This window comes from Gouania willdenowi, chromosome 12 (assembly GCF_900634775.1).
Source record: "Gouania willdenowi chromosome 12, fGouWil2.1, whole genome shotgun sequence".
Taxonomy (NCBI): domain Eukaryota; kingdom Metazoa; phylum Chordata; class Actinopteri; order Blenniiformes; family Gobiesocidae; genus Gouania; species Gouania willdenowi.
In genome coordinates, this window is record NC_041055.1 from 15,430,497 (window position 1) to 15,456,845 (window position 26,349).

General features: G+C 38.3%; 1 protein-coding gene across 4 annotated transcripts; it reads left to right on the forward strand.

Moving 5' to 3' along the window:
* Positions 1 to 26,349, forward strand: pnpla7a (patatin-like phospholipase domain containing 7a). Of its 4 annotated transcripts, none has more exons than XM_028462225.1 (36): positions 1 to 246; positions 1,092 to 1,143; positions 1,484 to 1,558; positions 1,819 to 1,906; positions 2,059 to 2,141; positions 3,237 to 3,337; positions 3,427 to 3,567; positions 3,656 to 3,815; positions 4,807 to 4,887; positions 5,258 to 5,386; positions 5,477 to 5,557; positions 6,156 to 6,291; positions 6,379 to 6,450; positions 6,568 to 6,644; positions 6,754 to 6,909; positions 7,067 to 7,144; positions 8,847 to 9,052; positions 9,201 to 9,332; positions 9,506 to 9,629; positions 10,964 to 11,077; positions 12,463 to 12,529; positions 12,675 to 12,824; positions 14,024 to 14,087; positions 14,299 to 14,467; positions 16,441 to 16,623; positions 16,775 to 16,893; positions 17,128 to 17,284; positions 18,170 to 18,286; positions 18,418 to 18,487; positions 19,228 to 19,344; positions 19,475 to 19,623; positions 19,753 to 19,905; positions 20,020 to 20,139; positions 21,142 to 21,226; positions 21,545 to 21,660; positions 23,775 to 26,349. In XM_028462225.1, the coding sequence occupies exons 2-36, from the start codon at positions 1,093 to 1,095 to the stop codon at positions 23,889 to 23,891; spliced, it is 4,038 nt and encodes a 1,345-aa protein (XP_028318026.1). In that variant the 5' UTR covers positions 1 to 246; position 1,092; the 3' UTR covers positions 23,892 to 26,349. The 4 variants fall into 4 exon arrangements, with proteins under 4 accessions (XP_028318026.1, XP_028318025.1, XP_028318027.1 ...); XM_028462224.1 differs by having other exon boundaries at positions 3 to 344; XM_028462226.1 differs by lacking the exon at positions 1 to 246 and adding an exon at positions 813 to 985.

A 26,349-nucleotide genomic window follows, 5' to 3' on the forward strand; every position in this document is an offset into this window, starting at 1 on the left:
GGCCTTTTCCTAACTCCTCTCCTAACACCTTTCCTTATCCCAGTGACGTCATCAATGGGGTTATGAAAAAGTGGATAGAAAAGGAGATAGGAGTGAGTATTAGGACGCATCTGTCCCAGACACTTTTTTTGTTGGTCGCAGACACTGTAAACAGGAAGAACAAAATTGCCAGTCCGCCTCTGATTGGTCGACTTGTGGAGCGTTACCCAGGCGACCATAGACAAGGTGGAGCTGATATATTTGACAGTGAGTCGAAAACTTTGTTAGCCACCGCCTAACTTTCACACAACCGTAAGCTCAGCTATGCAATCAACCTAAAGCATCGCCATACATGTCCTCAAAAAGTAAGTTTTGTGTTTTTTATTTCCGCAGGAAGCTCACCATGCTGACAGTGGCTATCGATTAATTAACAAAATGGCTAACCAGAACAGCTGCTAGCTAACGTTGTTGCTAAACTAGCAAGCGTCCATAGTGTATTGGGTCAACTCAATCAGCTAAACTCATGTTAACCTACTAATACCTTTATCTCTAAATAATTCCATGAGCTATTCGTGTCATGAAAAGCTAGACTGAACACAGATTTCGAAGCTATGCTGATAGCAAAAATAGTGTAGTGCTTTAACTGGTGAGCGTCGCAAATGGTGACAGAAATGTTTACCAAAGCAAATTTCTTTTTATTTTCTGCAACTTTAGTGTCGTTGTTAAACAGACTCGCTTATGTCCATACGTTCTGTAATATTGGAATCCTTGCTTTCACCGTATGACGTGGGATATTCGACATATATTTAAACAAACGAGGCGAACGAAATGCAAGCGCTAATACAAGTATACATTGTTGCATAACTTTATTTTAAAACTAAAAGTTAAAAGTTTGACTAGTGCAGCCGACTCCGGGAATCAGTGAGGTAGTCGGAAGTTAATAGAGCGGTCACCAATCATAGCGCTACATCTTCTGGTTCTTTTTTTGTTTCATCTAAACAACGAGGTGATCCTTTCAGAACATCTGAAACCTGTTGTCCTCCAACGCTGTAGTCTTCTTGCTAACTTGAAAAACGTGGGTTTAATACACAACTTTACGGATTTTGTTCCAGGATGCACTGCCAGGGAGATGATGCCAGTGAGCCATGCACCCTGTCCAGCTCAGTAAGCCAATACTTTTCTTCTTTTTTCTCATATTTCCTTTGCCATTTTATACTTTCTTAAAATTCCTTTAGCAGGGGTTGTTTGGATGTTTAAAAGCTTTGTTCTCCATATAGGGTGTTAGAGAATATGATTATATCTATGTTTTATTGCTTGTTCTAATTATATTGCACTTATAATTAGGACAAATCTATTGTGTGAATTTCAATTTAATTCTGAAGATTGTGAAGTGAAAAGCCACCATGAGAAGTTTTGCAATACTTCACAGCTTTCCTTTTGATAAGAATGTTAAAAAAAACAAGGGCAAATGTGAAACTGAATTAAATCAATATTATGTTTTTAGATGCTGTTGCACAGCAAAAATGTGCTTGGAAGTCGACTGCACCAGTTTGTGGAGTCGAAAATGCAGACCACTATGGTATGGAATGTGCCATTGAATGTTTAGGGGTTGTATATGTGTAAAAAAAAAAATCAAATGCATGATTTTTGATTTAGAAAATTAATTTGAAGTTCTTTCCTTTCGCTTGTTGTTTAATTGGGTCTCATAGAGACCAACACACTCCTGGATAAAACATGCTCTTCCTGACACTTTTTTTTCAAACTGACTGCATTATGTTCTACTGAAGTAATTTCATTAGAATAAGTTTTAAATGTCTCTTGTTCCTGTCTGTGTTCTAGCTCACTGGCGTTCTTATAGGAGCAGCAGTTGCAATCTCACTCATTGGGATTGTAGTTCTCTTTCTTTACAGAAAATACAAACATACTCGTGAGTTACAAAATCTTTCATCTTCATTTCATGCGTTAAAAATAAGTCATTGTTTTCCTGTAAAGTTCCAGATTTCTTTAAAAAAAAATGTATCCGTTTACTTGCAGCAAATTAACTGTTATTACTGTTTTTGTGTGTGTTTCTCCTAAAAGGGGAACAGCAGCCTGGTGTACCACACTATCGCTTCAGAAAACGAGATAAAGTGCTCTTCTATGGACGGAAGATAATGCGGAAGGTTTGCTTTGTGTCCAAATTATTACACATTCATGCACACAGTGACCGTGCAGATTTGTACCTCTGTTATAAACCGCCTGTAATAGTGCCTCTGTAAATGTACCTATAAATATCAAAAGGAATATTATTCTACATTCTGTCATGTTAGTTGAATTCAAATGAAATAAATTTCCCTTGCAGATTACCTATCAGTGATTCAAAAGCTTGCAGGGTGAGGACCAGACACATTTTTCTGTCTGAACTATGGTTAAAATCTCTTTCCCCTCATATTAATGCCAGATTAATGTTTGTGTGGAAAGCCTGATTTTAACTTCTTACATTCCTGCATTCAGAAATGATCAGCGTGCATTAGTCGTCATCATCATCTGTTATCAATGTTTCACTTGTTATTTACTCTTGTATTGGATCAAACTGTGGCTTTACATTGTACACAGTGTTAAAATAGTCTCATCAGTCTGACATCTGTCAGAGTTTATAACAAGCTGTAGGCAGCCGACACGCGCACTGTGTACACAGCTGATCAGCTCTGTGACACAGCACCCCCTTCCAGGACAAAGAGTGGATGGCACGGATAAAATATAATGAAATGTAACACATTTTCTCCCATCTAGAATTGGTAAATGTGAACATACTAGAAATGCTGATGGTCAGTCCTTTGGCGTGCTTGTGCGTCTCCTCCCATCCTCGTGACAGTGTCAGTTTGGATAGATTCTTTCCGGGAGTCTCTTCTGCAATATTATGAGTGTGTGTGGCTTGAATTGTAACTAAGTCCAAACTTGTTTCACCTTATCGGGGAGCTGCACTTATTCCAGGTTCAGAAGCCTGTAAGAGGAAAATAGCAGACTGGAGAGTACAGGTAAGGCCAAATTTGAATGGGAACGCCCACATTTCAGGGCTGCTCCACCCACAGTGCGTAACTGGGATGGAGGCGTGCAGTTGCTGACTTAACTACAGGGGGAGAATAGCGCACAGCCAAAAACAGCGGCGCTACGTGGCTTTTTTTTTTTTTTACTTACGCGCATGGGACAATAGAGCCCAATGTGTCTTGTATACATGACAAATTAAAATTTTTGTATCATCTTTCTGATTTGAAAAGGTCCAGACTTTGTCTTCTAATCCCACGCCAAACTCCTCTTCAGTATCAAAGCAATCGCAGCGCAACCGCAAACGAACCAAAGTGCTGAGCATCGCTCGCAAGTAAGCGTCCATAACAAAATCAGTAGTTATTGATGCACATTTTTGTTGAATCTCGCTGAAATAGTGCTCGTTTTTTTTTATGTCAACAGCATTTTAAGGATCCGTAAAGATCCCCCCACCCTGCAACCAAAGGAACCTCCTCCATCTTTACTGGAGGCCGACTTAACAGAGTTTGATGTTCAGAGCTCAAACCTCCCCTCAGAGGTTCTTTATATGCTGAAGAATGTCAGGTACGATGAGAAAATATCTGCTTCTATGTCACACATTTGAAATCTCGTTTTATTTTAATTTAGTGAGCTTATCATGTGCGACTTGTAGGGTCTTGGGTCACTTTGAAAAGCCCCTGTTCTTGGAGCTGTGTCGCCATATGGTGTTTATTGAGCTGCAGGAGGGAGAAGGCCTTTTTAGGCCAGGAGACGACGATGACAGCATCTTTGTTGTTCAGGATGGACGACTTGAACTTTCTATCCAAGAGAGTGTACGTGAACTACATTTAACCTTTTCTGATAAACATGTACAGAGTTTGGGTTTTAAAAGACCTACACAAAAAGGTAAGATAATAACATGGGGTTAATTCAGTCATTAGACTGCTCTACATAACGCCAGTTTCAGTTTCCTTCTGTACTTTCCCATAAACACAAACAGCGATTTAGCTTTAAAGCACACGATGACAAGAATGTTTGTTACATTACTTTCTTTATACCGCTTACGTTATACAGTGGGACAAAAAAGTATTTAGTCAGCCACCAATTGTGCAAGTACTCCCACTTTTTAAGTGGGAGGCCTGTAATTTTCAACATAGGTACACCTCAACTACAGGGAGGACAAAATGAGAAAAAAAATCCAGAAAATCACATTGTAGGATTTTTAATGAATTTATTTGTAAATTGTGGTGGAAAATAAATATTTGAAAAATAACAAAAGTTTGCTTACCTATTGCATATTCAGTCTTCCCAGCCTGGTACAGGTCTATAATTTTGTTTCTGGTGTCCTTTGACAGCTCTTTGGTCTTGGTTATAGTTGAGTTTGGAGTGTGACTGTTTGAGGTTGTGGACAGGTGTCTTTTATACTGATAACGAGTTCAAAAAGGTGCCATTAATACAGGTAACGAGTGGAGGACAAAGGAGCCTCTTAAAGAAGAAGTTACAGGTCTGTGAGAGCTAGAAATCTTGCCTGTTTGTAGGTGAACAAATACCTATTTTACCTAGGGATTTACCAATTAATTCATTAAAAATTCTACAATGTGATTTTCTGGATTTCTTTTTCTCATTTTGTGTCATAGTTGAGGTATACCTATGATGAAAATTGGAAGTGAGAGAACTTGCACAATTGGTGGCTGGCTAAATACTTTTTTGCCCCACTGTAGCACAGGACTTAACCTAAGATGTTAAAAAAGCAACATGAAAGTAGATTCTTGCTGAAACAAAAACTGTGTGTTGTTCTCTTTGCTTGTGTGTGTGTGTTTTTAGGATGGCACGGAGTATGTAGTGAAAGACGTGCTTCCAGGAGACAGTGTCCACAGCCTGCTCAGTATCCTGGACATTATCACTGTGAGGTCCCTCTTCATCCTTGTTTTCCACTACAGTCATTTTTGCATTTCACTGTACTCAACTAACAAGTTTATTACTTTTAATGTTTCCCTATAATATCCTCATCATTTTTTTGTGTTTCAATATTTTCAGTCTGTCACTAAAATATTCAAACAAAGCGATATAAGGAATTTAAGATGAATATGAATATTTTTTCCGGAAAAAATATTTTTATGCTTAAAAACAGGTCAATGTTGGATATAATCAATTTCAGTGTTGGACATCAATCATTCTTCAGTGGAAAATGCTTAGTTGCATTTTTAAAAATCTAATTCTGACTTCTTATTGATTGGTGCTCAGTTTGTTCACTTCTTTTCTGCTGTCGTGTCAGGGTTATCCCGCTCCTTATAAGACTGTTCTAACACGAGCTGCCACTCGCACCACCATCCTACGCTTACCTGCCTCCGCCTTTGAGTCCGTGTTTAAGAATTACCCAGAAACCCTTGTACGAGTCATTCAGGTAACAGATTATTCATCAAAGAATCTTCTCAAGCTGATTTTCTGTAATGTGTGTGGTTTTCAGCTGCGATTGATTTTATTTGTGTTCCAGATAATCATGGTGCGTCTCCAAAGAGTCACGTTATTAGCGTTGCACAACTATCTGGGCCTAACAACTGAGCTCTTCAATCCGGTAGGTGGGAAATCTATCAGCGCTCACATGTTGTCTACACACTAAATAAGAAAAATTATGTTTGAAGATACTGCACATAAACAAACCATAGGGGCTCACAGACACCTATAAGATAATCTTACGCAACATTAAGCTGTGCATCATTACTCCACGCTGCAGTACGCTCACAGGAAATAAATAGAAATGAATGTAAGACCTGACGATGGCTGTAACCTTTAGACGAGGCTGACATCCTACCTCATTACTGTCACTTTTTCCCCTTAATGAAAGAAAACCAGTCAAGCAATAATACTGTTTGCCAATAGTTAAATCCTTAAACTTGGTCATGTTTTTTTTTTTTTTTTTGGGGTCACAATTTATTTATTTTCTCTGTAATGTTGAATGAATGATGAATATATATATGATTATATTTAAAGAAGAGATTTAAATTAGTGATAGCTTGTTTCTGATTGGTGATAAAGACACAGTTTGTCCTATTATAATTAAATTATTCTTACAACCTGCACTTTTTTGTTCTTGTTCTTTTTCATCCAGCTAACCTTTTTTTTTCTTCCGATTTCACAGCATACGTATTTTAACTTTTTTGTTTGATTGACAGGAATGCCAAGCTGTGCCTTTGACCAATGTCAATAATGTGATGCTAGGCGAGGGAAATTCTGCAAAAACGAGTCGCCGTCTCCATTTCCAGGATGAGTTGCAAGCTGGGAGTGTCACTGAGTGCCCTGCGGAGACAGGTTACTTTTACAAACACATGTATAGCAAACATGACTTGTGTCATTTTCAGACTGATGTAGTGCCAGCCCTTTATTTACGTCAAACAGATGGTATCAAAGACAGCCCGTCAAACAGCTACAGAAAGCTGCGATCCATCTCGATGCCTGCTGACGGCACAGGTAGGGCACCAAATCACACATGCCTGTTCCTTTCTTGCCCGTACTTATTACTGATCACTAATCTAAAACAAAGTGCACAAACCTGCTTATTTGATCTGTATCCTTTTTCCCCCGCAGCGAATGACCTCGGCATGGCCTGTGAAAGAGCACGAGTCGCCATTGATGAATCTCCACCCAGTCCTGTGTTTCATAAAGTGGGGGTTTGAATATTCACTTTCTACATAGATATTGATCTTTCTTTATGTGCAGAAACATCTGCTTCCCTTCTGTTGTAAAACAGTATTTGTATTCATGTTTTCGTAGTCCAGCCTAAAGAAGAGTGTGACAATGCAACAGACCCCCTCTGAAGTGTTTCACTACACTGACAGTGGGGGGCACTCTGGTATCATCCACCTCAGTAAGAGCAGCACCATTCTTCAGGCAGCAAAAAAGGACCTTCTAGGAATCTTCCAGCTGGAGGTTTGTTGATAATTTGCACTCAATTTTTAAAGCTAATTTCTTCTATTTCTGCCTGTGTTCAATAAGAAAAGTGTAAAAGCAAGCCTATCTTACATATTTACCCGTTAATGACGATATCATTAACAGATTGTGATTTTTTTTTTTTTTCCCATTGTAGAACCACAAGCTACTGGAAGGCAGAGTGACCCTTCACCAAGTCAAAACAGGCTCTGTCATTGCTCGCCAGGGAGATCAGGTCAGAACTGCAGCTTCATAAGCAGTTACACTTCCCTTTTTTCAGTTTGTGAACGTGTGCTTGTCTGATTGAAGCAGACACTGTTGCTGTAGTGTAGGAACTTTCAAATCTTGTTTTTTGGGTATAAAAGAGCCAAAACAGCAGTACAGTGGAAAAAGCAACTTCTGTAGTTATTGTGACTTTTCTGTGCTGACATCACTTCAATACTTTAGTCATTTAATCTATACTAGTCCCAATTATGGGTGGGCGTTGCCATGAAACTGATGATACAATTCACGATTTACATGTCAGAATACAATATATCCCAATACTAAACAAGCAATAGCGACAACAATAATTACGAATTTCACCTTTACAAGTACAAAATGGAGTAAAATACAATTTATTTCATTTTTTTAAAAACTTACAAGAACAAGTAAATGGTAACTAACTGTAAGTACCAATATCAAAAACAAGTGATATGCATATCAAACTGTTCAATTCAATTTTTCAAACAAGTTTAACTTTTGCTTTCAAAACAGATTTTTTTTTTTTTTTTTTTTTTACCTTGTCTGCACATGCTGTCGAAGGTTAACACTACAAGAAGTGCAATCTTTTGACAGCAATGCATATTTTATTATTGCAATTAAATAAATTTATTTATTTCATTGCATAATTGTGACCGTCACCAGCCCTCCCTAGGGAAGGGTAAGAAATACTTTATTAAAGGGAGGATGTAAAAAAGAGAGGGCAGTGTTACACCAAGGTGAGGGGTTGGAGGGGGGTGGGGAAGTTAACAGGGAAGAGGGATACAAGATAGGATATGGAATGGGTGGGGAATAGTTTTAAGTGATGCGATGTGAAATTGTGGTTGTGTATATTGTGTTTATTGTTGTGTTGTCAAGCCAGTTTGGTGACCAGTGTGTGGTTTAGGAATAATGGTGGTGGCTGTGAACAGAGGAAGAGGTGAGTGGAAATTCCATAAAACAGGTATTTGGGAACAACGTGTCTAAGGTTGAGCCCAGTATGAGTGTTATCCCACAGCCCAAGGCCAGTGCATCCATGACAAATGTATTTCCAAGTACCGCCACTGCAAAACCCAAGAGCCGCCCCCGGGCCCGAAGAAGCAGTCAGGCCAGCAGCAAGAGCAGGCAGCCTAAGGGCCCCCGGCGACCACCCCACGGCCAAGCAGTCCCCCGAACGCCCCCAAGATCCCAAGCCGAGAGGCAGCCATCGCCCCCCCATACACACCCGAGAAAGCCCCAAGGAGCCAAGGACCCAGCGCACCACGCCACCGATCCCACCCCCAACCCCCAGACCCCCCACCCCATCGACCCCCCCACCCCACCCCCGCGCCCAACCCCCCGAGGGGAGGGCCCAGAGAATTCAAAACAGATTCTGATTCTGTTAAGTTCTTAAAAAAGTACATACATTTAAAAAATGTGCCCAGTATGTTTTATGAAAATAAAGTGCAACTTCCAAGCTCAAATGAATTGAGGAGTATTTTAACAAGGTCCGATTCACTGACACCTAGTGAGCGGGCGTTTATGTGCTATACACGTTAGCCCAATTATTTATTCATTTTTTGTTAAAAACATGATTTAAAAAATGGATTTGGACTTTTTTTTCGCCCTTAGTCTCAGTTTATACTTGTTGTGAAACACAACTGAGACAAAGTGCTTCAGTTTTTTTAATTAAATTTATTCCCCTCTTTATGTTGCAGGAGGTGAGCATACAGTTTGTGATTTCCGGCCTCCTCCATGTTTACCAGAAGATGATCGACCGTGATGAAGAGACGCTTCTGTTTGTGACTCACCCTGGAGAGCTTGTTGGTCAACTCGCTGTCCTGACAGGAGAGCCCCTCATATTTACTGTTCGTGCCCAGAGAGACTGCAGCTTCCTCTCTATCTCCAAAACCCATTTTTATGAGTGAGTAGCTTTTGTCGTAGCAAACTGTCCATAGGACCTTTGTGTACTGGCTGCAAAATCTTAAGTGAATAAACAACTCAATAAAGGGATCAGGAAAAAAATACAAGGTTTCTTTTTACAATATTTTGTGTTTTTTCCTGTTCTTCAGGATTATGCGTGAAGAACCTAAAGTTGTGCTGAATGTTGCGCACACGGTGGTGAGGAGGATGTCGTCTTTTGTCAGACAGATAGACTTTGCTCTTGATTGGATGGCAGTGGAGGCTGGTAGAGCTGTTTACAGGTACTCTACCTTTGGTCCTACATTCCTCAAACAAATAGTCTCCCAAAAACAGAAATCTGACAAACGAACAAAGGTTATCAGTAATATATATCAAATTCTAAATGTATTGCGGTTTGTTTATTAATCTTTTTTTGTAATTTTTTAGCTAAGTTTACTGTGTTTGTCTTTTTCAGGCAGGGAGAGAAATCAGACAGCACTTTTATTGTATTGAGTGGTCGACTACGATCCGTAATCTTGAAAGAAGATGGTAAGAAGGAACTGATAGGAGAGTATGGACGTGGTGATCTAATTGGAGTGGTAAGAAACACACTGCAATCTCCAGCCTTTACCTTGACCATATTTTGTGTTGAAGTACCTTATTTTTTATTAGCATATAAGTAAAAACAAAATGAAAATACAATATAGAAAGTATACAATATATTGACAAAAAGAAAAAATATATACAGTATGTATAGGTTGTATGTAATTTACCTTCAGAGAAATGAATGATCTTATTCTGTTAAATGCTTGTAATTCAGTATTTTTATTCACATCCATATTATGTATAGGATATGCAAAAATGAATTTTAAAGTTTTAAAGATGCTTTTAAAAAAATGCTTGAAAAACAACATCTCTAGCGTCTTTGCATTTCATCTTGATTGTCTGAACCCTATTTACAATCCATATTCACCAGTATTTACATTTACAACCATACATCTTAATGATCTTAGCTGAAATTATTGTTATTCACCAATGTTTTCCTGATGGTAGACTGACTCCAATAGCAGCGTATATTTTTGCTTTCATCACAACCATGATTAGTTTTCCATATTTTCCTCCTTTTCCAAATATTAAAGTTTTGTTTATTCTGTTAAAGTTCAGAAAATAATTTAACCATTTTTTAAAAAATCTTATTAGATTCTTAATTTTTAGCTTTTAAGTGTTTTTGTCTTGTACCTGTATGTCCATATGTATGATTATTTTTTAAGTGAGTTTAAAAAAAACCAACATTGTGGGTGCAGTGTTACCTGACTCATCTTCCTTTTGTGGCTGAAGGGAGTTACAGTGACTAAGGAGTGTATGTGAGACGCTATTGTTTGCTGAAATGTGAACGTACACCTGAGTTAAATGCATTTATTGTTCTGAGTGACTTTATTAAATTTGTACCTTGCAAAGTTTTCCACTTCTTAAATGTTCAGTTAGTTAGAGTTGGAAATGCACTGCGACTGAATTTTCTCTTGGATAAACTTTGTAAAGTAGTCTGTTTTGTCATCTGCTTTATTGTTTGTAAAAGTGGAAGATTTCAGTCAGCACGCGTCTAATAATAATTGGGCGAGTCAATGCTATGGTTACAGTTACCTGTAGGAGGAAAGCTGTGTTAGCAGCATCTGTGATTGTGGAAATAATTTTATATTGAGCAGGTGCACACTGTGAGACGCTTTTAGCTCTGCTGTGTGACGCAAGCATGTGTTGATTGGATAGAAAGCACGTATTTATAACTTTCCTTTGGAACCTACAATATAGAGTACATGGCTCTAAGAAAATCTTGATAAACCAAGTAACTGTTTAGAATGAAACTAATTTCAAAGCATGTCCCCTTTTAGTTATTTTTTGATTTACATTTAGTTTGTGGCTTTTAATTTTCTGGCAGGTTGAAACGCTGACACATCAGAACAGAGCCACCACTGTGCACGCAGTACGAGACTCTGAGCTGGCAAAGCTTCCAGAAGGAGCGCTCAGCTCCATCAAGAGGAAGTTCCCACAGGTTGGCCTAACTTGAACTCATACATGTAATTAATAACATATAAACTGTTTAATTCAAAGCTTGTTTTTGGAGGTGCAGCGTTTTCGAAAATACTGTAATTTCTGGACTATAATGCGCACGGCTGTATTGGCCGCATTCCAATAATTTACCCATTTTCCAAGAAACATCCATACAAAGTTGGGATTGTCACATAGGCAACACTCTATTTTGCTAATGAGCGTGCCCTTCAGATGACTTTGGCAATCAGAACGGGCAAGTAGGCGGGCTGATATACTTCCGTTTGCTTTAACAGAGATTTCTGTGTTTTAACTGATGAGTATCCTCATCTCTTCCTCACTGCCCCACGTCTACATATCAGTCAATTGGCAGCTTTTTATGGTCACTTTTTACTGGAACCAGACTTATACACCACTTTGTCCGTTCTGACCGTGAACTACCACGAAGCGATCACACCGAGTCCGGACTGTGAGTCAGAATACGGACGTGATCGCTTCTAAGCAAACTAAACGTGGTGATTTGGCAACTTTATGCTTTTTGTTTTTGTTTTCTGTTTTTGTCTCCTAACTGTAGTTGAGTGACACGGGAGATCCGTACTCTCCATGGCCGAAAGCAGTTTCTCCTCCAGGGTTAACTCCCGTAGACCTCACGTTCAATAAAGGTGGTACAGCGCAGAAAGAAAAGGCCGTTTTGTTGTTAGAGAGCTGCTTTGTTAACTAACTGCACTGTAAACATAAACCTTGCTACCCGTCCCGGTTGCCATGTCGGACTGTACTCAGGACTAACAGACACACGTCTTCTCCGCGGGCTCACTCTCATACACGCATCGGCTGTGCGCCTGCACTCACTCACATCCGTGCATTGAGCTGCCTGATCTAAAACCCAATCAAGCTAGACATATCTCACTACATTTCCTTCTGTTATAGACTGGCTGACTTTTACTGTATCCAGGCTGTTCTGATCTCCGCCATGTCTCCATCCGTCTGTTGTCCTTACGTAAGCTTCTCCATCAGCCTCAGCATCCAGGGTGTGTGCATGGCAAAATGACTGATCAGAATGATTCACAGGGAGCGCGCTGGATTTAATGTAAACAGTTTCATTGGTCTAATGGGATTTTTTTTGGCAGCAAGAAGCCTGTAAAACCAGAAAAAAATCCACAAATTAGCCGCGTCATTGTTTAAGCCGCAGGGTTCAAAACGTTGGAAAAAAGTAGCGCCTTGTAGTCGAGAAATTACGGTAAGCCCTTTTTTATGCTTCGCACATCATTTTACGTTTGTTTAATCATCATGAATTTGATATATAAGTGAAAATATTAACCATCAATTTCATACTTTATAAGAAGTTTGATTGTTAAGGTGTATTAAAGGCAAGATGTTTGTGCCCCTCAGGTTGTGACGAGATTGATCCACTTACTAGGACAGAAAATCCTGCAGCAGGTCAACGGTCCTCTAACAGGTGTGTTAATCCTTCATGTGTTTGTCCCCAACACGTCTGTAAACAAGCTCGAGCTTTGACTGTACTTAGAATGCTTTTTTTTGTGGGGTTTTGAACTAATGTCCCTGTGAAAGAAGAAAAGGATTAAGCTGTAATTTGTCCTCAGCTCGCAGTTTAGCCCTTCACACCCCAGGGAGCAAGTGGGATGCAGGGAACCAAGCGTCTAACCTCTCTACGGTGGCAGTTCTACCTGTGTCTGAGGAGGTCCCTCTGACGGCCTTCACCTTAGAGCTGCAGCATGCTCTCATTGCAATAGGTAAGAAAATCCAATGAATTTCAGGTCTACGTCCTCATGTAACGCCTCTTCCTGTAACCTTGCAGCTGTTCATGTGCTCACTGCAGATGGTTATTATAGGCCTAATAGATCAGTAAACCAAAGATCATTTGCTCAAAACAAACAAGATGCAAAATGCTGAATTTGCTGCTTAAAAGTTTGTTTTGATCTCCACTGTGAACAAAACATAGCATGTAATGCGTTGTGGAATGTGGGGTCCAAGTGCTTCTGTAGTCTTAGACTAAAAGTATTACCCCTGGAATTTTTTCACAAAATGCGTCATTTCTCACAGAAATAGTTGTTAGAAATGTTTTTGGTATACACGTGTTTATTTCCTTTATGTGTATTGAAGAAACACAAAAAAGCAGAAGATGAAGCCAAAATGTACATTATTTTACTCAAAATTTAAAAAATGGACTGGAAAAAATTGTTGGCACCCTTTTAAAACTGTAAATTTTAATTAAAGCATTAGAAAAGCATTATTTTTAGTTAAAAATGATAATCACAATATTTTCATGGAAATTATCTTGAATCGAACATGAACTGAAAATACAAGGGTCAGACTTGGTCCCACACCAGGCGGGAAATTACCGGAAGTGATAATAACTATAGAAATAAATCTATTCAGGAGACACTAATTACTGTTTCATGCCACTTGTTTACAAAATGAGATTCTTTAAAATGTGTGTTATCTCATTCATTCCATCATTATGCTCTAAACGTTTTTTTCATAGTGTTGTGAGCCAAATGATGTAGTCCGACTTGGGGGTACTTGGTTTCAGAAATAAAAGAAAAGGTTTGAGAATAATTGGACTACGGGACTCCACTTCCCACAATGTAATGTGCAAGTCTTTTCCAACAATATCAAAAAGAGAGTTTACATTGGAGATCAAAACAAACTTTCAAGTGGCAAATTTAACCTTTTGCATTTTTTTTCTGCAAATATTCTTTGGTTTATTGATCTATGATCCTACACAATGTCTTTATCTGATTAAAAAATTATCATCTCCAGCAGCTTTAATACTAGAATGTATGTTGGATTGAAAATTAGACTGAGATTTGTTTGTTAGCTTCTGAAGAACCAAATGACTGTGGCTATGCCCTGGTTTGCATAATAAAACTCACATGGATGTTGAAAGGGCTTTGAGCAGACATTGATGGTGTGATCTTATCTCCCACAGGTCCCACTCTCCTGCTGACCAGTGATCTCATCAAACAGCGCCTTGGGGCTACAGCACTAGATAGGTAATACTCCGTTCAGTCCCATGTATTTGCTTTTCATTCAGCATAACCATATTTATCAATCCAACCTTGAGGTGGGTTCTTTTCCATCTCCGGTGTATCCGCTCAGTGTTTATTTTTTGAGTCTGTTTCTTTCTTTTTGACTCAACTGTTAAATATGTTAAAAGTGAGATCTATTGACACAAATTGAAAAATGAAATGTCTTTCTCTTTAGTGTCCATGAGTACCGCCTGTCCAGCTGGCTCGGCCAACAGGAAGACATCCATCGCATAGTTCTCTATCAGACTGACTACACACTGACCCCATGGACGCAGCGTTGCATTCGACAGGCTGACTGCATTATTATAGTGGGGCTCGGGGAGCAGGACCCCACCGTTGGAGAGGTGAGGTGTTGAAGCTCTCATGCTTGGTCCTGTAGTAATGAACACTGGATCAGTTCAATCATTTCTATTTCAGTAGTCAGAATTATTAATATCGGAAGGATTTTTCAGTTCTGAACAATGTGTCAGTTTAGAGAAAAGGTTTTTTTAATGTGAAAAGTTGTTTTATTGACTCATTAGGAATGTGTGAGATCTAATGTTTTTTTAGGAAATTTACTTTGATCCCGACATGTTTTGACTGTCCACTGTCAGTCTTCCTCTAAGGCGTCTGCTGCTTAGGAGTTCTTTCTGGGCATGGCCAATTTGACAGTTCTGTCAGGCTGACCACACCCCCTGTTGCCCAATGGTCTCTGAAGAAGAGAATCCCAGGTGTTGGAGAGTGATAATGTTCTCTCAACCCTGGCTTCTTTGAAGTAGAAAAAACTCCAAATAATTACACATCAAAGTGATCAGCAGATGCCTCTGAGGAAGACTGACAGTAACATTTCCTGAAAAAGTTGTCAGACTAAATAAAACCTTAACATATTAATTTCAAAAAGATGACAAAATGAACATATCAGGAAATCATATCAGAACTCGTAGAGTATATTAACGTTAAAGTAGAAGGAAGAACATTGACCATGACTACGAATATCTGTTTTTTTAAACAGGATTATCTGTTTCCAAACAAAGTTTCCAGGGTTCACTGTGAGTTATTGGTTCAGTTTAAAACAGGAAAGCATCAAGTGCACAGCAGGTCAACAGAAGCAGATGACCACTTCAGCTCTGACTTCTGTCTGCCAATACTAGAAATGTGATTGTGCTTTAGGCGTTGCATCAGTGGAAGTGAAAGTGGACTGCTGGGGAAAATGGCACGAATCTCCAAGTGTCCTCACTCACCCTAAAGTTTATAGTTTCAACACACACATTCCCTCAGCTTTTATTGTGGTGCACCCTGTGCATGTGAAACATTTACAATTGTATTTATTTATTTTTAGTCTAGAGCAAAAGAGAGAGAATAATAAAATGAACAGACAACAACAAAATACACAAAATGAAACTGAAAACACGTGCACTGAGAGAGAAAAATACCATTACTAGCAACACATAAAACCACAACAACTTTAAAAAGTGTGTTATCACTCATTCATTCCATCATGATGCTCTATAGTTGTTTTTTCATAGTAGTCTAAGCAAAATGTTGTAGTCGGACAAAAGGGGGTACATAGATTTAGGAAGAAGAGAATGGGGGGTACTTGAGCCAAACAAGTTTGAGAAGCACTCGTCCAGAGTGTGTAATTGGGCACTGTCTCACTGAGAGGCTTTGATCATGGTTAACCAAACCTAATGATGCCCTGGGCTGTGGTTTACGTTTTACCCTTGAGCATCACTGAGTTAAAGAGCAAAGGGCAGGGGCAATGCAATGTGTTCTGCTGATGAAGGAGAGATCATTTCCTTTCTGGGCAGAAAAGAAAAGATTGTATTCCAGTTCAACAGGAAATGTGATAAGATGGATCAATATTTGCTCCGGCTGAGAATGAGTCATTGCTCGGGGCTGATTCTGTCTTACACACACACACACACACACACACACTCACACTGACTCACCTTGCATGGACACTAAACTTTCAGCAGACACAGAGAAGCAGTCAACAAGCTTTGAGATCTGACCTTCATCCCTCTCAGACTGTGCTGCTTTTATTAGAATGCATATTCACAAGTGCTTTTTATTTAACTGTGACCTAGCCTGGGAAACAGTCTGACTCTGTGAAAAAGTAAAACAGGCATAAATAAAGGAAAAGTAGTTGTTTGGATTAGAATGGTCTGTTTCTAATCATACATATGTCATAGCAAGACACTAAAATGTTATTGATTGCCGCTTTATTTCTCAGCTGTTATTTGGTCCTTGTTTCTCTTTTGAGACTTGACCAGACGAGTGTTTCTTTGGTGTAAGAATAAAAAAAAAGGTAAAACTGTGCTGCGTGTTCTTCTTCTAGCTGGAGCGAATGTTAGAAAGAAGTGCAGTGCGTGCCCAGAAGCAGCTGGTGCTGCTGCACAGGGAGGACGGCCCCCAACCTAAAGGGACCGTGGAGTGGCTCAACATGAGAAGCTGGATCTCCAGACACCTTCACCTCTCCTGTCCTCGTAGAGTGTTTTCCAAAAGGAGCCACCCCAAGCTGGTCAGAATCGAACCTCTATAGTTTCTTTTTCTTCCTCTTCCATATTAAGGCTCTTTTCTATCTTCCTCTTTGGCAACAGCACATCCCAAAAAATACTCACAAACATCACTATTAGACTCTCTGCACTTTAATCACAGCTTTGTCTTTGCAGTTGGAGCTGTATCAGCGTGTGTTCGAGAAGCCAGCAGACCGCCACTCTGACTTTTCTCGCCTTGCACGAGTTCTCACTGGCAACGCTATTGCTGTTATTCTTGGAGGAGGAGGAGCCAGGTTGTGCTTTGCTTTCACCTTTTACTGAAATGATTGCCCTTATAATTAAGAGTGAAATTTACAGCTCTAGATTCCTCCAACAGAGACCAAAAATTAACCAGCTGATTGTGTTGTTTTTCTAAACCAAGAACTCGCACTTTTGTTGTTTTACATTTTCTCAAAAAACTAAAAATTTTTTCAAACTCAAATTTTTTTTTTCTGTGGCCCACATTGTTCTCCTCCTCTTCTGACCAGGGGTTGCTCCCAGGTGGGCATCATGCGAGCGCTCTGTGAGGCAGGCATCCCAGTCGACCTCATTGGTGGTGTTTCTATTGGCTCCCTAATGGGGGCGCTGTATGCTGAGGATCGCAGCCACAGCCTTTTGAGGATAAGGGCCAGAGAATGGACAGTGGTGAGTCTTGGAACTATTGAGATAATGGCTTTTATTACTGTAAAAGCTTTATAATGGATCACTTTTTTACATATTCAGACACAATACATCAGCTCATTGATAAGACCGTAAAGACTGGAGTCTACACTAACATTTAGAATGAAATGCTGTGAACTTATTCCGACTTTGAAAGAGCATATCTTGGCTAGTGTTACATAACATCAGCAGGATGCTGCAGGCAATTTGTTCCCATTGTTTGGTCACCTGACAGCGCACTTTTAATTATCTTGAAATTAGTACAAATAATTGACAAATGGTTTAGGGAGATTGTTTAGAGTGACAGTGCGGTGTGGGCTGTTTACACAAGCAGCATTTCAGCATCTCTTCCTGTTTGTTGCTTGTTGTTTTGTTTTTTTGTGTGTGTGGCTGATGAAAAAAGGCCTCTTTCCTTTCAGTGAATTAAAGGATTTATTTTTTCATATTTTCTAACATCAGAAAAAAGGTTGAAATGTATGTTTTTTTTTTGTTGGATGTGGCTGTATTCTTTACAGCACTTTGCTAATTTAAGACCACGTCTTCCCATCCCATCGACCATTTCAAATGACAGGCTTCCACGAACCACTGTGCCAAGAAAGTACTTTATTCTCTCAGTAAATGGGCTTTGTAGAATCAATAAATAAAATGGATTTTCAAATTTTAATTTTGGAACAGGAATATGCTTGAACCTTTGTGTATAAAAAGTTGTACAACGTTTATTTTTGGAGTTCTTAAACTTGATTTTATCATTGAAGGCTTTCTTTTTCATCAAGTTGGGATTCAGGTTTTTATGAATAGTTTTTTTTTTTGTTTTTGAGAAAATGAATGTTGAAAGTGCATTAAGGAAACTTTTGTTTTTCATTCTTGTAGGAGATGACCTCAGTTTTTAAAAAAATACTGGATTTAACGTATCCAATCACTTCCATGTTTTCCGGGGCTGCTTTCAACTCCAGTATCAGAAATGTGTTCAATAGCAAACAGATTGAGGTGAGGATAACAAAACACAAAATAGTAATAGCAGAGAGAGTGTATTTCAGTTCATTTTGGGACAGTTTATTTCCTGTAAATATGTCCCCTATCTTATTGGTGTTTTCTAATGTGGCTATTTGTATGTGCAGGACCTCTGGATTCCATATTTTAACATCACAACTGACATTACTGCGTCAGCCATGAGAGTACACACTGATGGTAAGTACAGACTCAGGCAAGCATCTTTGTTAAAAAGAGTAAATGTATGCATCACTGTTTTTACATTGTAACCTAAGTGGATTTTAATTATTGCACTGCGAATTTTTCAATATCTTTTTTTTTTCTTTTTTCTTTATTCTGCTTTAGCAAACCAGGAATACTTGGTAAATGTAGCATTATGTGTCAGCAAATATTATCAAACAATATGAGATTTCATGTCAGGTTTAAAGATTGAAAAACTGTAATTAAGATCAAATATTTTTTTTCTTTTTTAGTTTGTGACATAACTTTAACATCAGAAACACCAGAAATGTGTTGGGATGTCACTTTGGCAGAGTAAAGGGGGGAAAACACAAAAAAATCACAAGAATGAAGTAAAAACCATTTTACGCATCTTGTCAATAAACGGAGTGTTTACAGTGAAGGTCAAAACAAACATTTTGGCAGAAAATTCAACCTTTTACATCTTTTCTTTTTTTTTGAATAAATAATATTTAATTTATTGATCTATGAGGCCTACATTATATCTTTTTCAGAGCAAATACTTTGTTAATAGACAGCAGTGTATCCTTTTCACTACTCTCGCTTTTTCTAAGTTTTCTGTGATTCTCGATGGAGAACTGACCCTTTGCTCTCATTGATGAGTTTAATTCTCAGTTGATTCTGCTCTGTTGCTTCTAATGAGGTAAGCAGTGCTTGAGAAGTGAAACAAACCCACAGTTGCCTGTTTGCATGTTTAGGGTCCCTGTGGCGTTACGTTCGTGCCAGCATGTCATTGTCAGGATATCTGCCTCCTCTCTGTGACCCCAAGGACGGACATCTACTCATGGATGGAGGTTACATCAACAATCTCCCAGGTTTGGGATCACATGGACAAATAGATCAAGATACTAAAAAATAAGAGTTCTGTTCATTTTACTATTCATAGCGCCATTTTTGTTTATCTAAATTTTTTCCTGTGGTTTCTGTGTCCTGCAACACTCCTAGCTGATGTGGCACGCTCAATGGGGGCCAAAGTGGTGATAGCTATTGACGTGGGCAGCCGGGATGAAACCAACCTCACTAATTATGGCGACTCACTCTCAGGCTGGTGGCTGCTATGGAAACGCCTCAACCCGCTCGCAGAGAAAGTAAAGGTGATGGATTGATTAAGAGTAAAGACACAGCTTTCAGTGTGAAAAAATAAACGAGTCCTCTGAATAGCATCGAGGATTCATTTCCAGGTGGTTTTTTTTTTTCACTCATCCATAAGTTCATCTTTATAGGTGTTAAACATGGCGGAGATTCAAACTCGGCTGGCGTACGTGTGCTGTGTGAGACAGCTGGAGTCTGTGAAGAGCAACGACTACTGCGAGTACATCAGGCCTCCAATAGACAGATACCGAACCCTGGAGTTTGGAAAGTTTGATGAGATTGCTGTAAGTTTGTAGATGACCATATTTCTTAAGCATCAAGTAAAAAAATGCAGTTTTAACTGATCTTTAAAGGTTTATGGCCTCATCTTGCAATAATTTAGTTTGATTGTTTTTTAGGAGGTGGGATATCAGCATGGCAAGACTTTGTTTGACGTGTGGGTGCGCAACGGTGTGGTGGAGAAAATGTTGAAAGACAGACACCAAGAGGAGTTCCACAACACTCAAAGCAAGAACAACGTAAGCATGTGTGGAGAGATCGAGATGGGAAAGTGATATTGTAAACAGGAAATAAGCGTGTTTTCATTTGATGCTTTTAAACTGTAAATAATTTAATTGTTGTCACATGAAAACAATGTAGAATTACATATTTTAATTACCACATCAGAGAATAATCAAATCGTTTTTAGACATGCATAAATAATGGTAATTATTTGCAACAAATTTAGTACAAATTTTGTTTACTTACTTTAAAAATTCAGATCTATATGCCATTTCCTAAGGAGTGGGCTGACTTTGCTGCTTTAATACGAGTAAGAACTGCACATCAAACTTTTTCATAACAAGCCTCCTGACTTAGATCTAACATCAGAACTGTATTTTATGTTGCTCCCTTTAGTTATCGTGTGGGTTGTGTAAACTTATTCGAGTGATGCTGAGGTTGTGCTCCTGTAGAACAATCCTGTGTCATGGCAAGAGCAGGTTGCATATGAAAGTCTGTTTAGTCTTAAGGCTTTTTAAATCCCTACTCCAAATGCCAAACACCCAATATTACCATTATTTATTTTAGCAAGGGACAGTAAGATCAGATGTTATCCTACAACTCGAGATTAAACCCGAGGAGCAGGATTGGTACAAAAATGTTGAAAATTACTCTAAGCAACACGCTAACAAATTGTTTTGAACATTCAGATAAAGGCAAAATGTATTAGTAAGGAAAAATCTGAAGATTGTCTTTTTTAATAGCTCCCATCCTCCTTCTTTAAAACAATGGCATTCCCACGCTCACAGTTAACGAGGGCTCTGCTATTCTCAGTAACAACTGGAGGTTGCATCACAAGAGGAAATAATACAGCGCTCAATGCGACGGATTTGACATTATGTTTATCTTCAAAATGCAAGGGGGAAAAAAAAACACAATAACATTAATTTTATGTCTACCTAATCCACTTTAGAAAGATGTGAAAATAAAAGAAGGAAGTGAACTGGCTCAGAGTTGGATAAAACGTGTGTGTGTTTCAGGTGGTGACATGTCCCAATGCCTCCTTCACTGACCTTGCAGAAATAGTGTCTCGCATCGAGCCAGTTAAAGCTGCTATTGTTGACGGTAAGTGTCAGACCTGATCACATATCAGAAACATACGGTACACATTAATCCAAGGGTTTAATTGAAACATCACACATTAACCTTTGTATCTCGCTCCTTCTGATCACTCGTCCTCCTCCTTCCTTTTTAATCTATTTGTCATGCATCACTCATCTGAATGTATTCTCTGACCTTTCACAATGTTGGACATTTCTGCCGTTGTGACTCACTCACCTGCACACCCACTTTCATTTGTCACTTCCTTTGCCCATCATATATTCCAAAAAACTAACACCCACAATATGCTTCATGTCCTCCACTCTCCTTTCCCGTCATTAGACGAGTCAGACTACCACACTGACTATGAGGAGGAGGCACTGGAGAGCGCGCTTTCTGACATGGAGACATACAATCGCCATGGAGAACATACTGAAGGAGAAGAGACTGCAGACACGGTACAAAATCCAGCTTTAAAGTTTTTTTTTTTTTAAGGAAAAAAAGGATTCTCTCTCTTTTCAGGGATAAATTGTAGAGCTTTTCAAAAAGTGGGCTGGCCTGTATAGTGCAGACCTTACATATCCAGGATTTTGGTTCAAGCCTCCTTTTTTAATACAAACAATGTGGAGTTTTCAATTTTGAAATGGGTAAAAACACCTCAATCCCAGATTTATCTAAGATCAAAGCTTTAGTTAAACCTGATGTGAATAATTTAGTTGAGAGTTATGAGCACAAATGACTTGTAGGAAACTAAAGAATACTGTTTAAGTTTAAAAGACAATATTTCCAGTTTTCCAGATCTTTTATTCCTCATAATTGAAAGTGTTGCATGGCACTTGTCACTTTGGGTAAAAGGCAGAGGACAGACACCACAGACAACATTAGGTCATCAACATACAGAGGCAGACCATCACAGTTACACGCACCACTTCTGCAGGAATATACATATGTTCACTATGAATAGATAGAAGTTTACATCAGTGTAGGCCTCATAGATCAATACCAGATGATCATTCGCTCAAAAACAAAAAGGTTGAAATTGCCGCTTCAACGTTTGTTTTGATTTCAATCACAAACTCTCTTTTTCAACATTGCCAAAAAAGTTTAGCGTTTTGCATTGTGGGCTGTGGAGTCCTGTAGATGGATTAATAGAATTGTTTTTACTTCATTTTTACTGTGATTTCTTGTGTTTGCCTCCAAAAACTCTGCCAAAGTCACTTCCCAACACATTTCTGGTGTTTTCATGACCTGAAGGTTCCTGCAAAACGATGGTGAATGGTTATTTTGGGGCAAAATTAAATAATCTTGCATAGTGATGTGATATCACTAGGAACAAACTAGAACAAAATGGAGTGAAGTGACTTCCTGTCCTCGTCTAGTGAAGGACTAGAACATTTTGCTCAGAATTCTGTGAAAAAACAACTATTGAGCATCATGATGGAATGAATGAGTGATAAAACACATTTTAAAGAATCTCATTTTGTAAATAAGTAGAATGAAACAGTATTTAGTGCCTCCTGAATAGATTTATTTCTGTAGTTTTTATCATTTACGTTCCTCCCTCCTGACGTTAGACCCTTGTATTTTCAGTTCATGTTCTGATCAAGATAATTTCTATTATCATTTTGTGTGTTTTTTGTGTCATTTTGTGTGTTTTGTTGTTGTTTGTTCTTTTTATTAATATTCAGTATATGTTTTCTCTTATTTTGTGTATTTTTGTCGTCGTTTTTGTGTGTTATTGGTATTATTGAAATTATTCTGTTTTTGATGTCGTTTTGTTGTTTCTTATGTCGTTTTGTATGTTTCTTTGTGATTTTTGTGTATGTTTCCCTTATTTTGGGTGTATTTATTGTTGTTTTGTGAGTTGCTGGTTATATTTAGTATGATTATGGTTTTCTAATTAAAAATCAACATTATAAAACCCCATATTATGTATTGCTTTCATTTGTTAATGTTCCGCTCTCTCTCTCAAGTACCCCCTGTAGTGCCATCGCATTCCCCTAGGGGTACACATATCTAAGGACTCCACATCCCACAATGCAATGCATGAAACTTTTCCAATATCAGTAATGGAGTGCTTACAGTGAAGATCAAAACAAACGTTACAGCCGGCAATTTAAACTGTTTTACATCTTCATGTTGAGCTACTGATCTTTTTTTTTTTTTTTATCTTCGTGGCCTACAATATGAATTTATCCAATTTGAAAAATCATGGCCCCGAGCTGCTTGAAATAAGAAGGTAAAGCGCATAGGCAAAGAAAAAATTACAAACATAGAATCAGAAGCAAACACTATTTCATGAGACATTTATCTTCAGGACATTATGAAACAACACTATCAAGCATTTGTTACTGACTGACCTGCTAATTAAATAAAAACCTGCCAGTCCTATTTTTGCAGCTCTGCCCTTAGACAAATGTAACTTGAACTCTATTTACGTCATATCATTGTTTTAGAATACAGTGAAGATGAGATGTGTCATACTTTGTCCAAATGCGTGGGTTTAGATGTTAAAGCACACACTGACTCATCAAAAGAAAAGCAACTCATTTATATTGTTTCTCTCTGTCAGGATGAAGAGTCAGATGCCCAACCAGCACGTCCTGTCCTCTCAACCATTCCTGATGGTTCTCCAGACCAGTTGGTGAAGCAGCAACTTCTTCCCAGACAGTCCACAAGTGATGAGTGATCTAGTAAAATAAGTCTTTACCTGAGTCACCCTTTGATCACGTCTCCATAATCTCAAACCTGCTGATGGGTATCTCTGATCTCTGTAGCCATGGTTACAAGTCATATTTTTCATATTGAGAAAATCTTGTAGCTCTACGTGATTCAAACCACTTTGGCACAACATAGATTTAAGGACAAATAAAATTTGGGAAAGTTTCACACCACACTCCTTTTGTTTTGAAACTTGATAGTTTTTGTTTAGTTTTGGCTCATGATTCTGAGATTTTAGGATTTAAATCAGCAAAAAAAGAGAAAAGAGCTAGAAGTTGTTTCTTTTCAACTTTTTGTCCTGTTTGTTTCAAATTCAGTCGCAGCAATTCACAGGTTACAAGAACCACTTTACTGGGATTAGAAAGGTTACTTTTTGGTTTCTATTTATATCATAGCTAATATAAGTTTTCAAGAGAAGGGTTTTTTTTTTTGTTTGTTTTTTTAAAGGTGGACTAAATGGGAAAACATCAGGACAATTGGAACAGGTTTTAAATTTGAAATACACAAAGCTGGATCTGTTCATTTGCATGAGGTGAGGAAATGAGTGCTGCCTTATATTACTCATACAATGATTTTTGCACTTTTATTTTTCACTCATAATGTAACCCGAAGCCTCAGAATGTGTGACAGCTTGTAGAAAAAGAAAACGACTTCATGATGGTGGTGACAATTAGGAATATCTTTTTCTAATTCTGTTTTTGAAAAATCCTTTGCACGTTTAATCACTGAACTAGAGCGATGTGGAAGCTCCGCCTCAGAATTGACCTTGTTTCTGGTAGTTTTTTGGTTCATGCAGTTGGCCTTTACATCAACACATCAATGCACAGCAATGTTTCTGAAAGCAGCAGTTTGATGCTTCTGAAAAAAAAAGACAGTTATTGTTTTTGTTATTTGTCATGAATGTTAATTGCCTGGGATTCTGTGCCTGGTCAGTGTTGCTTTGATGTTTGCCTATTAATGCTGGGCGTTGGACATTCATTTAACAGATGTGGCCTAAACCACTGTATACGTAACGTACACAGTGGTTTATGTGCTATGTCGTTCATCTGAAGGGTAAAGGTGGCTTGAAAAGCTTGAGTCCAATTGTTCCATATAGATATCCTTTAAAAGGTTGACTATGATTTATTGAAGGGCTGAGTTTTTTTACTGTCATTATTTGATTTGATTTATTGCATTACCTCATTGCATCTCTATTATGAATCATATGAGATCACTTTTAGAGGATAATTACAAAAATTGGTGGCAGTCACCAAACATCAACCATGAGCTGAAAATATTACATTTATGTTCCCTTTAAAGATGAAATAATGTTATCTTATTCTGAAACTGGCCTAATTAAACAGAAGTTGAATAAGATAATTGACCAAAAACCTTGCAAAGACAAGGTTTTCACCAGCCTGGTTTTGTTGTGTCTGGAAAAATGAATTTCCTTTCAGCTGCTCTGCTGTCCTATTTAGCACAGACTCAGCAGCAGACAGCATGAGTCAGCTAAATCTAAACTCATTTATCAAAAGAGAGGAAAGCATGAGAGCTTACGTCATGTTTTTAGTTTTCAGATTTTATAAATTGAAAATCTTATATTGCTTTCCGTTTATGTGATAACTTGTACTTTACACTCCATTGTGAAAAGGGTTGATTATTTAATAGCAATCACAGTAGATGAATCAAATATTTAAGCTAAGGGGTGTAACCGAAAAGCCTATGAAATGATTTTAGGTGAAAAATTCCTTAAGCTATAGACAATCATTTTCAAAATGTTGTTTTCAAAATAGGAATTTGGTATATTGCCATGTAAAGATGTAGCACCTATCAATTTATTTTAGTTTTTCACTAATCAATTGGTCAAGTTTCTGTTCATAATTGTTCAGTTTTGCACAATGCTAGTTTTAACATTGGAAAATACACCAAAACTCTACTGACACAAGTGAAATATTTGCAACTCATTTCAACAACCTAAAGACTTTTAGATGAACCAATGCAAATGTATTACAAAGTAAATACAACAAACTTATTAACAATCTATTGATGAACCATTGACTTTGCCAGCACTTCAAACCGGGCCAGTAACATATGAGTGAGCCATAGACAGGCTGTCTGTGAGGGTAGTGAGGTCTTTATTTTTTATTTTTCTGTACTTGAACTGAGTGACTTAATGTTGCCTGGCACAATGAATGTTTTCCTACTTTAATAGATGGAACACAGTAATGGATGAGAGGCTGATGCAATGTGTGGAGCTGTGCCAATCTGTCAATGTAACAAAGCCTTAGGTGCCCCTGTGGTATAAACAACCTCTTATGCCTTCCATTGGCTCACATCCTGACGATGACAATAATAATGGAGTTTACTAATAAGTCTGTAATATATTATTACCTGCCTCTCATCTTCTTTTTGTATTAATCACTTTACTAATAAACAAATTCTGGTTA